The following is an 18054-nucleotide window of genomic DNA, read 5'->3' on the forward strand; positions in this document are numbered from 1 at the left end:
CTCGCGCATTCTGTGATGATCTGTCCAAGCGTCTTGCTCATTCGCCGCACTGGGTTTGCATCTTATCTCGGCTGGTGTTTTCCTGTATCCCCGCACAGCCCTTCTGGCGCACACAGCTCTTCTTCCCTGGCGCCTGTGGCCTGTTCATTCTGAAGAGCAGGAAGATTGAGTTTTGATGGAGCCCGATTCCTTCCTCCAGGACCTGTACTGCCGAAGTACCCGCTACCATGGCCGCGGCTCAGCTCCTTCCACGCGCTCTCCTTCAGACAAATGACCCCAGCGGTTGCTGTCTGTGCACGGTGGACAGCAGGCATGGAGGCTCCGGGGGGTGGGGGGGCCTCTCCAGAGTGACCAGACCTGCCTTTTCCGCAGGCAATGGCCTTGGCAGTGCTGTTGAAAACCTGACCACTACGAGCAGCCTCTGGGGATTCCATTCCACTTCACGGTCAGAGCTCAGGGTCCGGCCAACTTCTGTAAAAAGCCAGATCCTAAGAAATTTTGGGTTTGCAGGCCGTGGGGTCTAGTTGCAACTCCCCAAGCCTGCAGCCAGACGGCCGTCCCGACCAGCAGCTCCTGGGATGTGTCTGCTCCCGCAGGCGGCGATGGAGCCTGGTGCGCGCGGGCAGCCTGGCGTGCTCGGCCCAGCGGTCTCTGCCCATGGCTCCTCCCGTGCCTTCCTGCGCTCTGCACGTGCGCCAGCTTCTGGACAGTCGGTCTCCAGCTAGTCACTGCTGATTTGAAAACAAATCGTCAAATCCTAAGAAATCCAGGATTTCACTGGGCTGTACCGTGAAAACAGCTAGCACGCCCTGGCACTCCATAGTCAAGTGCTGTTGTATTTGAATGTGTTCACTTAATCCTGACAACTGTCACTTGCTAGCTAGTGACCGCTGCGCCCTCCTGCGATGTGTAATTCACACACTGCTGAGGAACAGCTACTGCCCACCAAGTTCCTGAATGTGCCCACAGGGCGAGGACAGGGCTCCAGGGCAACTCAGGACAGCACAGAAGCCCAACGTGCCTTCACCGGGCAGCATGAAACGCACGAGATGGCCATGGCTAGCCAGTTCCCTCTTTGCCGCCGGGACCTTTTTGGGGAAGGAGAATGGGAGGCAGCACGCTGGGTGTTAACTGTTCACGGGGCAGGCGCCGAGGGGAGGGCAGGAAAGGGGTGGCCATGGGGCGGGGTGCGGTGGCTGAGGCAGCACACCCAGCAAGGGCCACACCAGCCATGAGCTGCACGCAAGCCGGCGGCAGAGCCGTGCCCCTGGAGACACAGCAACATAGGTGGCCAGACGCCACAGCACGAGGGGCAGGGCCGCCCCCACAGGGACCACTAGCTCAATCCATGTGTGGAGTGAAGGCACGGGAGCTTTCTGGAGGTACAGGTTTCAAATAAAACAGCAGGCTCAGAGCCAGGAGTTAAGACAAGCCGGCAGGTGACTTGTGGGGCTGAGAAGTGAGTCAGCACCGGACACTTAAGCATTTACGAAGGGCTGGTACTGTCGTTCTGCCTTCCGATGGACCAGGCGCGACGGATGTTCCCCACCACTGGCTGAGGTGGGACATGAACACAGCCCTGGTCGAGCAGGCTAGCCAGTGGGCGGCCTGCAGAGCCCAGGCGGAGCGGTATGAGCCCAGACTAGGGTTGAGGGACCTGGCGGTTAACTGACTTCTGGGGGTGACAGACCCCACGAGGACATCTGTGGAAGGTGCAGGAAGAACGCTGGCCAGGCCACCTTACGCGTCAGCGCTACACCGAGCACCGAAGTCCTAACACTGCGGGCAGCTGCGGGCTGGGGAGGTGCTGCCCACGGAGGAAGCGACCGGGAGAGGTGAAGCAGTTGCTGGCCAATAAAAACCTATGATGACTGTGCGCCGGCACAGGCCCTCTGGGTGCTCAGGTGGCACAGGCGGCAGAATCCCTGACCGGCGGCTGCCCACCCCAAGTGCCCACACAGTCCTCGCGTGCACCCCAGAAGCCCACTGGAAATCGGTGGTGCTCCCTCCTCTGGCTGCGCGCCGTCCGGTTAGGAAAGACAAGGCATGGCACAGAGATTTCTAGAAACAAAGAATCAGGCTTTATTTTCGCTGTTGTTATTTTTAACACAGGTATTGTATTATAGACATCTGTTAGTCTCACGATCCAGTATGGCCAACACAGAGGTTACAGCAGAAACGCAGCAGGGGCTGCTCCTGGCCAGCGGAAACCGCTAGCAGACTCAGTCCGTCCCGTGCTCAGGTCCTCGCCCTGCTGTGCGACACAAGCAAAACGGAAACTACCCCAAAGAAAAGCCCTGAAAGCACTTCCATCGGCAGCGGGTGGCTCGCTGTCGGTGCCGTGACCTCGGGTGGGACAGGGAAGTTGACCAAATCCACCGAGGGAGGCAGCACAGGCCCGCGCCCGGCGGGGCAGCAGCGTGGTCCGTCAGCGTCCTAAGGCCGGGGCAGTGAGCCAGGCGTCCTGGAGACCCGGGAGGAGCCCGTCAGCTCGCAGCGAGAGGTTCAGAGTGGGGAGCGCGGACCTCTCCCGGGAAGCGCTCACGACAGCAGGGCTTCCTGAGGAGGCTGGAGGCCGCCCTCTGGGCGCACGTCCCACAACGCCACGTCCTCAGAGCTAGCCTGCCTCGGCCAACCTCGCCAAGTGTCTACACCGCTCACGATGGAAAAGTAAATGAGAAATAAGGCATTAGACATTTGATTTTTTTATTTCCATATGCAATGTAATGTTTAGGCACGCTGCTTGGGATGCTATTTCTAAAAAAATTCGTTGGCCATTTTTCAGAATAATCCTTTTGGTTTTAAATACTGGTCAGGAAAAACAAATGATGTAAAAATACGTGAATAATTTTCTATTACAGAAATGAAAAACTGATTTGCATCTAAAAGTGCAAGAGGTGAAGTAATTTAACCCTTTCACCAGACGATATGGCAATATACGATATATTGCTTCAGCTGTTTGAGAAGGCTGTGATGTATTTTTATATTGACATAGAAAATTATAAATTACATTGAATTAGTATCCATAATCACTATATATATACACAAACCAGTTCTAAAAAAAAATACACTGGTTTAGAATTTACGAGAGAAACCTCACAAGGTACAGCGGAACAGCCACACGCGGAGGCGCCCGGCAGCAGCCCCACCGGCAGGTGACGCGCTCAGGCCCCGTCAGCAGCACGAGCATTTTTCAACAGACCCGCTTGGTGTGACTCTGGTGTGTGAGATACGCCAATTGCTCTGAAATGTTCATTGGTGATGCTTGTTAACGAGGGGAATTTTGGTGAATGGGTTAAAAAGGCAGATGACTACCGAAACAAAACGAAAAACAAAAACGAAAAAACAAACAAACAAACAAAAAAAAACCCCAAACCACAAGCCGTGTACACGCCAATATCCTAGTGTTTCACCTGTAGAAGAATCATTTCAAGCAAACAAGACTTTAACAGAACATATGGCTTTACAATAACATCAATTTATCAACTAAGTTGTAGCAATAAATACTTAATCTCTACCAATAGACTTACGTTTTTGATCCGTTTTAAACAATACAGAAAACAGGTACCAATCAAAAGCTGGTTATAAAAAGAACACCGAATACTTCCAATTCAAAATCACTTTTGTATGTCAGACCAACCAAAGAACACTCGGGGCACGTGAGCCCCACAACTCCTTGCCAACCTGGAAGAAAAACGAATTCCGAATTTTTGTACAAGATGAAAAATGTATGAAAACTGCCTAATACTTTGGTCACACTAATAATTGTCAAATAGTTATGTTTCAAATACAATAGATCTGTGTATTCACTTTTATAAAACTATTCTTACAGCCATTTTAACTATAGTATTACCACTATGAATCATTACATGGGCGGCAAGATCTTATTTCACAGGCTGCCCATTATTTAGAACAATACAATATAAACATACGCAAAAATTCTTGGTATTTGTCAATGTGCAATATTTTTACACTTCTGAATCTCTCTGTACAATGTCTTAGACTCTAGAATATAAAGGTTGCTGGTCCTGATCCCCTGCAGAGTGGGTGCAGCGGTGGCGGCGTGGCGGCTCGGGAGAAGCCCTAGAGCCCCGCATGGCGGCGTCTGCAGTCCTCGGTCAGCAGCGCACACGTCACTCATCATACAGGGCCGTTAACCGCCGTGTCGCCTGGCAGGCTTGGCTGGTCAGTCCTAGGGAGCAACAGGTGGAACTCTGAGACGCGAGGGCAGAACAGGAGGGGTCTGGACGAGGGCTAGTCCCGCAGGGCAGGGAGGGTCTTTTTAATTTTGCCGGAGGGCTGGAACTGAGTGCTTAAGGGACGCTTCACAGTGGGCGGACGAAAAGCACCAGAGAATCTGACCCACAGCTGCGGTGAACAAGGCCGCGCTGGGCGAGGCTGCAGAAGAGCGGGAGCTAAGAACGACCAACCGGGCGCCCAAGGAGCACAGCAGGCGCAGGCGTGGTCTAGACCCACGCGCACCTCTCCTTCAGAAAAGCATCTTGTCTATCCCACATATTGAGAGCCACAAAAAAATTCACTTGAAAAATGGAGTCTGCCGCTAGGAAAGAAAACAAAAGACGAAGTTGTGGGGAGGACGGACAGCTGGCAACACGGCGGCCTCGGAGCCGAAGTGCTCCCACCGCCTCCCAGGTCAGGGGCTGACCCTAGAGGGACTGTTCCCAAGCCAAGCTCCCCGCGGCAACACTCTCAAGAGAGAAGGAAGGAAGAAGCTGTGACAAGAATGTGCAGTTCACTCTGTCCAAGTGGATCAGTAAAAGAACCCAATTGCGTAACACAAAAAAGAAAGCCAAAAAGACCGAACCCCAAAAGCATACTTGCGTGGTGAGCAGAGGCTGGGGCTAAAGCAGGGAGCGGGGAAGAGGTGGGGACGACACAGAGTGGTGCCAGACTCGGCCGACCACCTTCCTGCCAAAATCACCACCTCCACACAGGAGGGTCTCCGCGGCTCCACGTGCCAAGTGCAAGCACAAGGCGTCGGGCAGGCCTGGAGGAGGGACGGAGGCTCCCCGCTCGCCTGGACTGTGCTCACCATCTGTGAACAGGACACTCGCTCAGGACACGGGCCAGCCACCCAGAGACCCGACATGCGTGGGCCACGCGCCACACTCTCCTCGCAGCCGACGGACATGATGGTGTCTCAGCAGGTCAGAGACACAGGAACTGAGAACTCTGGAACCAGACAACCGGGGACGTAGTCTTCCTTCACCGCTCACAAACTGAGACCTTAAGTCAATTTCTTAACCTCTCCCACCTCGGTTTTCTCTCCATAGGAAAGGGGCCGACCCCCGGCAGGGCTCAGCAGGTCTGTGTGCTCTGCAGGCAGCGCACACGCTCATGCTCTGAGGCGGCGTGAGGGTGCGCAGCAGGCGTCAGGAGGCCCGCGGCCCTGGCTGCGGCGGGAACACTGTGGGGAAGGCGGCGCCCGGCCCAGGCCAGCTCTGCCAGGTGTTTTTCCATCAAGGCGTAACGCATCTGAAAACTTACCCGAGGCAGCCAGCACAGCCAGAGGCTCACAGGTCCCCTTCTCAGAGGCTGCGCCTCATCTACCGAGACTGGGCTGCCTCACAAAAGCAGGCCCCTCATTTTGGCCACACCTTCCAGGAGGAAAAGCAGTGAGGTCTGGTGCTCTGGGAACAGGCCCGACCAGTGGGTGGAGAGCGGCCCCTGCTGGCCGCATGGGTGAGGCCTCCCTGAGGCGCAGAGGGGAAGCACAGGGCCTTAACCTTATTCCTTTTGGAAGGAACATGCACGCTTCAATGTATTTCATCAAGAAAATTAACCGTGGATGTGCTGAGTAAAATTCCTTGTTTCCCAAGGCAAACCCGTCTCCTTTCGTGAGCTCCGCAGTGGGCTGGGGGTCGCCTGAGCTCTACCTGTGGGGCCTGTGTGTGGCCCCGCACCAGCCGGGACATCGGGACCGGGTCTAGCCCTTCAGACCACTGGCTCAGTCCAAGCAAAAGGTGACGAGAAAGAAAACACCACATCCAAACCACCTGGCTGTGGCCGCGGAATTTTCAGTCCACATACAAACACTGAGAAATCAGGGAACCGACTGAGCGGTGAGCATATTTAGCTACCCGCCTGGAAGGGTCTCGAGGGAAGCTCCCCGAGACTCTCCCAGGCGCGACCCTGGAAAACGGGCACCCAGAGCTGCTGAGCCTGCGGCTGGTGGCTCCCTGGGGCCAACGCGCCCAGTGCTGTAGGGCTCGCCATCAGCCTTAGGCCTTATCAAAAAAGGGTTGGGGCAGGAGGCTCGGCGGTGAGAAAGCCCGTTCATTCCCATGAACTCCTTAGAGGAACAGGGAGATCACAGAACCCCCAAGAGCCGTCTGTTCACGGCTTCCGGGAAGGAGAGAAACTTATTTCTAAGTTCTCAGGCATCCTGACTCCCAGGGCTGCAACGCGAAGCTGCAGGGCTGAAGCAGCCCCCTCCCCCAGGCCGACCTCTCTCCCTGCTCCCAGGAGACAACAGGCGCTGGGGGGCCCAGGAAGTGGGGCGTTACCTCTGCTCTGGACTACTGCTGGGGGGCCGGGGGGCTGCAGACTTTGCCTCCGCCGTCTCGGGGCTCTCCTCCACATCTTTACAAGCAGCATCTTGAGAGGTAGACAGTTTTCCTTCCTCACTGCGGTAAAGAGGGGGGACAGGCGGCGTGAGACACCCCAGCACCAGGGCCGGGCGGAGGGTGAGGGCACGTGCAGATGGCTCGGACGTCATGAGCGCCATGGAGTGGAGGCCCTGGGTGCGCATGCTCGGGGAGGAGCACAGGGGCCACAGACGGGCACACGGGGAGGGCACACACGGTGGGGACGAGGAGGGACGGTGTGATGCGGCTGTGTCTGGTGAAGAGCGGCCCCCGTCTGTACATACCGGTAGGATTTCAACACTCTGAAGCCAAGTGTGCAAAACAGAAAAAGAAATGTACAAGAGTTTCAGAATACTCCTATAAATGAGGAATTTTGGGGAATAATATGTCCACGACTGCACATAAGCAAAACTGCAGACTCGGTGAAGGTGTCACATGGACCTGTTTGAAGGAATGAGTCTTTAGTTACAGCACTTTGCTCGCAGGGCAGAGCCCACCATTTAAACAGCCAGCGGGAAGACCCAGCAGCCGGGGGCAGGGTCACGTGGGAGGGGCCCCACAGCCTGGACTGAGCCTGAATTTCCCAGGCTGTCCTCCAGCAACACGTGAGAACTACAGACACCACAAGGAAGAAAACCGAGATGGATCCTGCGGGCAGAGGACTTGGGCACACGAACAAGAGGCTGCCTCTCTCGTGCTGACCACTCAGTGGACACAGATGGCAAAGGCGCTCAGAGAGCTGGGCCGCAGTCCCCCAGACCATCCTGTCTGCACTTCCTGCCTCTGCACCAGCCCCCTGCACACAGAGAGCTGACGCTTCACTCTGACAGCTGCATCCTGCCCTGGATTTGCTTATAAAACACTAATATTAAGATGATTTCTCAGCCAGCATTCAGATGGGTGCAGGCGATTTTTAGTAGGAAACACTGAATTCTAAAGATGCGCGACCCCCCCCCCAACCCCCTGGGCAGCGTCCGCTCACTGCTCAAGGCGACTACAGGACTCCCTGTGCCCCAGGCAGAGGCGCCACTCATACAGGCGTGGATGCCCAGGATGGGCCTCACAACTGGCCACACTGGCTGTCAGGGTGCAGCCAGTGTACAGCTCTGCAGCCACGTCCCGCTGCCGGCCCTCCACCCCATGTCTCTGCAGCCAGTGCCAAGGGCCATGGCCCCAAGGGACCTGCGTGCCATTTCTCAGGGCCCAACATCCAGGGTGTCACTTGCCCATCCACAAGGATGCCCCTGCTACCCTACAGACATTGCCCCAGCACGGTTCCTGCAGGCCCACTGTCCTTATCTCCACCCCAATACTCAGCACTAGCCACACCTCTAATTCCAGGGGGTCTAATAAGAGGTGGTGGATAATGAATGAGTTTTGAGCCCGTTCTCTGATTCAGGTTTTGTGTCTCCTCCTTCCTGGGCTACAGGAATCCCTGAATGCTAAGTATCAGTAATCTCTTGCTGATTTAGATATTATTCCCTTCCCCCCTCCCCCCCCCGACTTGCTATCAGTGTCTTAATTTAGTCCACGGTATTTTCAAGCAGAAACCATCCAGCTCTATTCTATTATGTATCATGATTTGTTCTTGAAGGTTTGTTTTGTTTTTAAAAAGCTGTCCCTTCCTGCGCACAGGTCAGAAAGAGTCTAGCCACATCCCTCAACCACCCTCACCACCGTCCTCACCCAGCAAGTGGGCTGTTAACTGCCGTCCTCCCCTCACAGGGCGAGTCCCCCAGCGCACACCGAGCGCCGCCACCCTCAGCCTCCCCGGAGGGAGCTGCCCCCAGGCCTGCCCAGTCACGTGTTCTCCATCCCGCATGAGCGGTCTCTCCTCTGGGTGCTGGCATCACGCCATGTTCATTATTTCCTTCTTATGACTTTGCAGCAGGACCAAGTACTCTGATTTAACCTTCCTTCTGGCTTTCTAAGCAACTTGTGAAGCTTTATTTTTCCACATAAATTTTAGAGTGTATTTCTTGGGCGGCTTTAACGAAGTCTGACGGGTCAGCTCTGAAGGTGAAGGGGGGCAGCGGAGTCTCATTGCTGCCCACGGGAGCGGGACTGACCTCCACTGCGCAGATCGCCGTGGCTGCTCCTATTTGCACTTCCAAACTCTATAGAGATCGCAGGTTAAGATGGTTCCAGAAGAGTCTATGGCTTGATCTATTTTGTGATTGGTACTTGGCCTTTCATTATAGACTCAGATTCCAGATCTTTAAAATCCATCTCTAGCCCCAGCCTCTGTGATTGACGTGGCTGCAGATGACGGTCATCACTGCCAGTGCAACAGCCACACGGCTCCCCTCGTGACACCGCCAGGACCACCTGTTCGGCTGCAGTGACATCACAGCCTTCTCTGTCCCTTCTCCTAAAGGGAGTGGGTGCATCTGAAATTCCCCGCAGAAGCGAGATCTCTGCAGTCACGTTTTGGTACTCAGCTTGCACCAAGTTGAGAAGCTCCACCTGTGTTCTTGCTCTGTTCAGCATTTGAATCACATATAGGGATGGAACTTTATCAAAAGCTTTAGCAAAATACTGAATGATTTTGCTCCAGCCTATTAATCTAAGCGAGTTACCCCGGCACCTTCTCCTGACGTGTTAACTGGTCACTACGAGTTGACTTTAAGCAGCTACTGGGTTAGTCAGGCAAATGTTTTACAGGGGGTTTTTGCATTTCATTCGCAAAAAAATGACATGAGCTCATCACTTTCTGTATTTATCCTTATCTGGTTTTTGAATTGAGACCTCACTGTCTCATAAAGTATTTTATGGCAGTTTTTACTTTTTGTATTTTCTGTAAGGACTTAAGGCAGGCATCAGAGACCAGTGTGCATGACGCAGCCAGGGGCACGTCCCTGCAGGCGCTTCGCAGCTGTTTTCCTCCAGATAATGGCTTGTTTCCTTTATTCCACTAAAAAAATTATTATTAGAGTGTCTCTTTCTTACTGACATTAGGGTCTTCCTATACCCTAGCTACTGAATCTTTCTTTGCTGGTTATGGCTTACCTTCCCACATTATCCTATCTTCTAGAATACTACAAAAGAAACAGTCACATTTGTCAAACTTTTCCTTTATGGTTTGGCTGTTTTAGGGTTAAAAAAGTTCTTTACCCCTAAATTATAAAGATGCTGCACCTGAAAGTTGCAGTCTTGCCCTTCTTACAACGTTGAAAGATTTCACTTTTCTTCGAACAGCCCGCCATACACGGCACGGTCGCTGCGATGTGTGCCACGCCTGTGTCTAGCTCTGGCGGCCCTGCCAGCTCCAAATAGCAGCTCTAGGAAGTCTTGACTTCCAGTGTGGTAAAGCCCCTCACTTTTCTCTCTGAAACGATCTCGGCTCTTTGGTCTTCAAGAATCTCACAACTGGCTTCTCAACGTCCATGGAGAACTCCACTGGGAGTTCGAGGAGAGAGGCATTCATTTCACAGATTGTTAGAAAAGGCCAAAAACATCTTCCCATTAACAAACGCGGCACCACTCCCTCTGTATTTAGGTCTTCACCGTATCTTTCAATCTTACTTACCTCACAGGCCAAATATAACATTTTTCCTTAAAAAGAACATCTAAGGCACTGCTCCCTCGTTTACGGGTTGCATGTCCAGCAAACTCGCTGAGCTTTTCTAGTAATTCTAAAACTTCACAGATGCAGCTGAATTTTTTTACATATAAAACCGTAATTTACAGTTAAGCAATAACCACTTACTTTTTTTCTTTCAAATCTTTATACCATTTATTTTCTTGTATTTATGAAAACGCCAGCAAAGCACCACAGAGAAGCAGTGACTACTGGCCCACTGGCTTGTGCCTCTGAGGGGAATATTTCTTGGGCCTCAATGTTCAGAACAAGTCGGCTGTAGATGTTCAGTAGACCTTTTTAAACTGTTTCAAGTATCTCTTTTCTATTCCTGGGAGCCTAAGATGTCATGAAAGGCCTTCATTTTGATCAAATGTTTTTCCTCCATCTACTGAAGGTCCAAATGGTTTTTATCCTTTTATCTGTCTGTGAATTACCTTCCATGATGCTGACAATGTTGGAATATCCTCACACTAGTGTGCTACATCCTGGTTGTGAGTTGAAACCACGGTGCTGGGCGTGACTGACTAGCCTAGCACTTCTGCGTCTGAGCGCTCAGCACATGAGATCAGCCTATGATTAATTTTTCTCCCATGACCTCTGCTTTGCAGTGGCCTCACGAGCTGGTCTGGCTACAGCCTGCAAGCTAGCTTTCTGCAGCTCTTCCAGCCAAACGTAAGCCAGGCTTCTGCATACTACAGAAAGAGAAAGTGCGTGTGGCAGGCACTGAGGGGCCCAAGCTCTTGTTGTCGTCAGTAAGAGTCGCCAGGTCTCACAGAGATGTCAGGTACCAAGCTAGTTCTAATCGAATTAGAGATGTTAATGCTCCAGGCTTCCCCACCAGCCTCCCAACGACCGGGGCGGCCGTGCGCACAAGCCCTGGTTACCTTTTGAAGACCGCGGTTTCGGTCTTGGCATCTACAGTGAGGCTGAGCGTTTCCTTCATGCCGCCATTCATCACTGTCTCAGTTACCTTGTCTGCACCCTCGGCATCCTCCTCTCCGTCGGAGCTGGCTTCCATGGCCACGCTGCCCGGGGCTGGAAGAACACGCAGCTGATGGGCATGTGCGCCAGAACTAAGCTGCACCCAAGTGCACATCTGCTTTTGCAATTCATGTGCAGACCCACCCGCCTGGTGTCCCAGCTCCTGCTTGGGAAGTCACTTTCCTTATTCACCCTATGGGGTAATCAGCCCCCTACAGAACTGCTGAGGGAGGAGTGAGGGTGCTTAGTCACTGGCTCTGGTGTCCTCCCAGCCCCAAGGTTCTTATGCCCTGTCAAAGGGCTTGCTCCTGGCACACCCAATCCCGGCCACCTGTCACACCCCTTTGTCACACCCCTTCGCCAGCCTCCTCCCTTCTCCCCACGTCTCCCAAGGCCCCTCTGGTCGGGATGGCTCAGGGCCAATGCCAGCAGCACATCTTGAATAGTAAGACAACCCCTGAGCACCCCCAAACACGTCATCTGTTCTGGAGCGAGGACAAAACACATAGCCGCAGCCCGAAACATGCCCAAACACACAAGGCTTCTGCTTCCCTCACTCTGAGGACTGCGAGCTACAACATTCTTCCCTTCTGGGCCTCAGTTTCTTTTTCGGGGCACTGATGGGACTGCACAGCTGTTCATTTAAGCCCTTACTCTTAGACTCTACATGCTATGGTTCTGGAACAAAAAGATAACTTTGTCCTCATTTTCCCAGTTCCTTTGAACTCCTGACCAGTCAAGACCAATTTTGTGAAGTTGCAATGCAGCAAAGACAACTTTTCAGATCCAGAAAACTAGAGGTAAAATAAAAGCTGGGACACCGCCACAACGGGCCTGCACCCACCTTCCGGCTGCACCGCGAGCGCAGTGACACTCGGTGCCAGGGGGCCCACGGGCTCAGTGCTGGTTTCCATTTCCACTGGGGAATTACTTCTCAAAGAGTCTTTCGTGCTTGTAGGAAAGAGAACATTCAGATATTAGCAACAGGACTTCACCTGCCATCATTCACCAGAAAACTTTGAAGTAAGCTCTGGCCCCACCAGGAAGACAGCAGCAGTCGTCAGAGCAGAGGCAGCACGACGGCGGGCAGGGCTGCTTGGCCCAGTAGGAGAGCCTTCGCTCCACCAGCAGGGACTCCTCAGAGGCTTTCTGGCCGCTTCAGAACATGCCCAACTTCTTGTCCCACCCCAGCCTCTTGCTGTACCCCCACTGCAGGTTCCCAGGGCCAGGACGGGGTGGTGGTAACTGTGCCAACCCTCTGCAGGGCCATGCTCACAAAACTCTTACTTATGCCCACCCCTGCTCCTGATATTTCATGTGAAAATATCACCCTGCCGAGGGGCAGAGGAAAGATGCTGCTTCAGCAACACACGCAGCCGGGAGCGCCTACCCTTCAGTTACCAGAGCAGAGACGAGCAAGAGCTAGAGAAAGGGCAGCTTTGTGCAGGAAGTCAGTGACCAGCATGGGAACACCTTGCAGATGCTCCCCCAAATCTCACTGCACCCCTCAGAGTAGCTTCTGGCTACTGTTGCTGAAAAGAGGCGAGAAAGTGACCTGGTCCCAGCCTGCTCTTTGGCTTGCCTACACTGCTAACTGCAGGCTTCTGGAAGCTTGTCTTCTTATCTTTCCCATCACCAGGGGGTATTTACAAACATCACTTGTTAGAATAGGGAATGCAATGGGGTGTGGGAGACTTGACTTTTCAGTAGACAAAATAAAACTGCTTAGCCAATCAAAGCAGGTCTAACGAATCCACAAATGCTGATGTCACGGCAGAGAACAATGAAATGACGGGTCATATTCCTCATGAATGACACAAATGACAATACTGACAATCACACCCTCAATATGCTGCTTCAGACTAGTGACCAGCGAGCTGCAAGTTCAAGGTCTCTACTCCATTCCGGAGACACACGCAGGCACCTGCAGGAACTCCCTGGCACCGCTGTGCTCCTGTCCCCTCAGTTCCGCCTGGCAGCTTGGTGGAGCCATAAGATGCCCTGGGAGAGGCCATCTTGGTGGCATCCTGCTAACATCCAGGGCCACCTCTTCCCAGTTCAAGATCTACTCTCTTCCCTAATTCACCCTGGACTAAAGGAAGAAGCACACTGATGGCTTTTCTTGCGAAAACACCATGTCAGCATCTTCCACGGAGACGTAAATGGTTACGTGATTCAGGCGTGAGTCCCACTTGACAAAGTGAGGGGCCCCGGGGAGGTGGGACGCTGGTGTACGTGTGCTCACCTGAGGGAGGATGGGAACTCAGAAAAGGAAGCCCAGCCCGTCTCCTTAGTCGGCATTGGTTCCTCTGTGCTCCAGACATCAGACCCTACAGAGTCCAAGGGGGCACCGTGGGTTGTCTCCATGGGGACATCAAAGTTGGCCGACCAGTTGGGTGCTGAAAAAGAGGGGAGAAATTTCATTTGGAGAATACTTTAGTGGTTTAATGTAATACAAGGCATTTTTCAAAAACAGATCAGCAATGACAAAAAAACTAGCAGATGTAGGGAAAGGTAATCGGATCCACTACAAGCACAGTGCGAAAGGTGCCACCCTGGGCCTCGGCCTGAGACATCTAGCACAACCTGTGCTTCCTTTATGCCTCAGCTGCTCCGTTTCTAACAGTTTATCTTCCAATAGAAATCGCGCACAGGGACGGACGTTGAAAGAAATTTCTTTCACATGTGAAAGAAAACGATGTTCGCTTCTTACTCGGCACAAGTATACCAGGGTCGCGTTAACATTGTGGGGAAGAGTTGATGAAGGGGATAAGGTCACTTCCTGTACAATTTTTGCCACTATTTTGTAAACCTGAAATTATGCCAAGATCTAAGGAAAAAAGAGTAGGTTGGTTCTTCAACTGCAGTGACTGGAAACTACCTGATGCCTCCCAGTCCGGATCCGGCCCCACTTCATACGTTCACAGCGGCCCTGCAGCCCGCCCACCTCCTCTCAGCCTCGGAATCTCTGAAGCGAAGTATCTTCTGGGATTCCCAGGCGATGACCAGAGGCCAGGGGGCTCCTACACAGCCTCAGGACTCGGGCAGGCTTCCAGGGGACTACCCTGGGGGCCAGAGAATCAGAACTTTCAGCCTCACCCACTCCAACAGACCCCCAGCCACCAGTTCCAGGGCATGGAGAGCAGCAGAGGCCGAGCTGATCTCCAACGGCCGGCTATGTAATCACCCACTCTGACTTAATGTCATCTCCGCAAGGACCCCACACTGCGGGAGTGTAGAGCTTCTAGGCTGGTGAAGAAAGGGAGCCAGGCCCCACGGGGACAGGAGCCCTTGTGCCTGGGGTCCATCTGGATCTTGTTCTATTCTTCCGTCTGGTTGTTCATTGGTGTCTTTTTAAAATACCCCTTGTAATCAGCCGGTGATGCAAGCAAAACACCTCTCCGGGCTCCATGAGCCATCACGGCAACATCAGACCCAGAGAGGCGGGCGGGGGCGGGGGGCTCCCGATGACACGAGGCTGAGTGACACGGGCTGGTGCAGGGAGACATACGCTATGTGACCCACTCACAGGGCGGCCCAGGGATAACCCAACACAAAGGCAAGAAACAACACGGTGGTGTCCGGAGCCGGGCTGAGGTCCAGGGGGCAGGTGCTGGCTCTGCCAGGTGACGAGGCCTGTGGCCATCCCTGGGTGTGCCCTCCTATGCTGAGCTGGGGACTTGAGCATACCCATACCTGCAGTCCCCAGGGCTCCCTGCTCACGGCCTCGCCCCATCTCCTCCTTTCCTCCCTGCTGCCCAGCCGGCCCGAACAACACTCATGGTGTCTGAGGTGCGCAGTATCTTTGTGGCTCTCTAGAGCGCGCTTCCTCACCCAGCGCCCACGCCATGAGCGAGTGTCTCAAAACAAACCCACACGTTAGTTGTCCTAAAACTCTCAGGAGTCACAGTCTTGCCTCTGGTCTCATCTCCAGGCCGCCCTCCATGGTCTCCACGCCACCCGCTCTCTCCTTGAAACTGACTGATCCCTGCCTGTCCCCCGGCGTCACCTCTTCCAGGAGGTGCCTGCAGGTGGCAGAAGGAGCCGACTCTCCTCCTCCCACTCCTAACACTTCTGGCCCTGTGTCCCAAGCGCAAAGCATTAACATCCTCAGCAGACTCCGAGCTCCTGGAGGCTAAAGGTGCTCCTGCCTCTGGCACCCGGCAGGAGCTTGAGAAAGGCATGTTGAAGTGAACTGATTTACAGAGAAAAGCCAATTTCTCCTTCTGAATAGGGTGAGCTGAAGGAGTCCGGGGAAAGGGCGGACCTCCTCTTTCAGCTGGCAGTGGCCCGACCCGTCAAGGGTGGAGCTTGTAGGCTCACTGCTGAGGGCATGGCCAGTCCGAGGGGAGATGAAGCCGAGCCCCGGAGCTGGGTTCAGCCCTAGCCGCGAGTCTTCAAAGGCCTTCCCGGGAACAGGAGGCTCTCCCAGCCCAAGGCAAGCCCCGGTATCGGCCCATATGGCTCTGTGAGCTGAAGCTTTATCTGAATGTGTACACACTAACTGTATGTTTTAAAGCCAGCTAACTCCAGCCGTCTTAGTAAGGAACAGGACATAAAAAGCTGGGTAAATTCTAGGGTCATAAACAAACACTGAAGGACCCATTTAAAATGGCTTAATCTGGGGCCTCCCCAGTGGCGCAGTGGTTGAGCGCTGGGTTGTGAAGCTGCCCGCAGCCTCTGCAGTGCCGGTTCGATCCCCGGCCACCGGCTGAGGGTCCCACATGGCGCGCAGACCTCTCCTGCCTCCCGCTGCTCCCCTCAGCAGTGTCCTTCGGTCCTTCTGCCTGCTCTGCTCCCCGCTCTGGCTCTGATGAATTCTCTCACCCTCCCGCGCTTCTGACTGTACCCAGTGCATGTATAAATAAATAAAAAATAAATCTTTAAAAATAAAATAAAATAAAATGGCTTAATCTGGGCCTCCCTGGTGGCGCACGCGGTTGAGCGCAGTGCTGTGAAGCTGTCTGTAGCCTCTGCAGTGCCAGTTCAATCCCCGCCAGCCTTGGAGCAACCCACATGGCACAGACCTCTCCTGTCTCGCCCGCTGCTCCCCTCAGCAGTGTATTTTGTCAGTCTGCCTGTTCTGTTCCCCACTCTGTTTCGGGTGAATCCTCTCAACCTCCCGTGCATCTGGACTGTACCCCGGCTCTTGTATAAATAAAATAAATCTTAAAAAAAAAAAAAATAAATAAAATGGCTTAATACTGCGGTGTTTCCCCTGTCTTGGTCCACGTATAACTCCCCACACCACAGCATTTCCTCCTCTCCCCACCGTCTGTGACTCCCCCCCTCCAGTCTCTGCTACCAGGTGATGGGGCCAGGCCATGGGCAGCAGTGCGCGGTGTCCCTGGCTTGACTCTCACAGCAGAGGGGCACTGTCATCAGAGGTATGGCCCGACAGCATGACACTCCCTTCAGAAGCCATCTCAGACAGTACAGGCTGCTTTGCCTATTTTTGAAATACCCAATTCCAAACACAGCAACTATTGTGGAAGAATATGGCAACTTACGCTCATTCAGGTCGACTTCCATTTTGTCTTCTGTATTGGCACTACTGGATTCAAACAAGTCTTGTTTGGCTCCATCCTCTTCTTCAGAGTCTGTACTTTCCTCGCTGTCTGTGCTCCCCGAGCTGAGAGAAGAGAAAAAGAACCCAACTATTTAGTGCTGCAGCTCAAATCAGGCAACTCTAAAGGTCACCCAACAATAAAAAAATCACCTTGCACTTCCATGGGGCCACATCTGCCCAGCAGCCATGTGGCTACATCCGGGAGACTGGGCTATCAGCGTGCCGCCAGACCCCTCAGCCTGCCCCTGGCTGAGCTCCAGGTGGAGCCCACATCTACAAGGTGACCTTGCAGGGGTGTGCTGGGGTGTCTCATGCTGGCGGGAACTGGCATTTTCCTACTGACCAGGATGTTGCACTTCTTACCTGTTTATTTGCCACCCACACACCTTCTTATCTGAACTGTCTTCATGTCTTTGGCACATTCTAAGAACTGGCCTATTGTCTTAGCTATGGGAGTCTTCAGCTACCCCACTCGCACGCCTGTGTGCTCTGCAAGCGTCTTCTCCCAGTGTGTGGTCTCTCCTTGCACTTAACACTGTCTTTGTAGAGCAAAATGTCTTAACTTTGATGAAGCTCAACACAGAAATTTTTACCTAATGCAAGGTCACAAAGATTTTCTAGTATAAGCTTTTATGTTTTACATTCAGATCTAAGATTCATTTGGCATGAACGCGTGTGTGGTAAGCGGAAAGGATGGAGTTCATTTTTTATACGGATGGCCAAACACTCCAGCTATCACTTAGACTATTTGTTCCAAAGGCAATCTTCTCTCAATTGCCTGTGCATCTCTATCAAAACTCAGCTGTCTCTACAATGACTCTTATTCTACCCCCCCATGTATCCCTTATCTTAGTTATCGTCATCATCTTAATTACGTTATCTTGAAATCGGTATTAGTCCTCAATTTTGCTCTTTATGAAAACTGCTTGGGCTATTCTGGGTCCCTTGCATTTCCATATGAATGTAAGAATCAACTTGTCAAATAAGCACATGAAACCTTCCAGGATTTTCTCTGGGACGGCCGGGCATCCGCACAGCAACTGGGGCCTGGAGCGACCATCCCGAGTCTCAGCTAACCGTGGATCAAGGCTCTGACTTGTCTCAGCTGGTTTGTGGTTTTTAGGGTAAAGGTGCTGTGCATCTTTTGTCAGATTCACCCCCACATATTTTCCATGTTGATGCTATTATGAATAGTACTGTTTAGTAATTTCAACTCCAACTGCTTGCTATAGCATGTGGAAATAAAAGAATCTATTGACCGTGAAACATGCAATCTTGTGAAAGCCACTTAACTGTCTAGTAGTATTGTTGTG

At 52.9% G+C, this 18054-nt stretch overlaps 1 protein-coding gene across 8 annotated transcripts in view; it reads right to left on the reverse strand.

Annotated features, from left to right (window-relative positions):
- Positions 1-2689: 2689 nt before the first annotated feature.
- PPP6R3 (protein phosphatase 6 regulatory subunit 3) overlaps positions 2690-18054 on the reverse strand; it is a 119128-nt gene continuing 103763 nt past the window's right edge. For all 8 annotated transcript variants that reach the window (XM_037517434.2, XM_037517433.2, XM_037517431.2 and 5 more), the window contains 6 exons: positions 16683-16804; positions 13418-13571; positions 12017-12123; positions 11076-11226; positions 6528-6647; positions 2690-4192 (listed from right to left, as the gene is read on the reverse strand). In XM_037517434.2, the coding sequence (XP_037373331.1) occupies positions 4141-4192; positions 6528-6647; positions 11076-11226; positions 12017-12123; positions 13418-13571; positions 16683-16804 (706 nt within the window). In that variant the 3' untranslated portion in view covers positions 2690-4140. The remainder of the gene's footprint in view (positions 4193-6527; positions 6648-11075; positions 11227-12016; positions 12124-13417; positions 13572-16682; positions 16805-18054) is intronic.

The sequence above is a fragment of the Talpa occidentalis genome, unplaced genomic scaffold (genome assembly GCF_014898055.3).
Source record: "Talpa occidentalis isolate TD23 unplaced genomic scaffold, MPIMG_talOcc4v2.1 talOcc4.17, whole genome shotgun sequence".
NCBI lineage: Eukaryota > Metazoa > Chordata > Mammalia > Eulipotyphla > Talpidae > Talpa > Talpa occidentalis.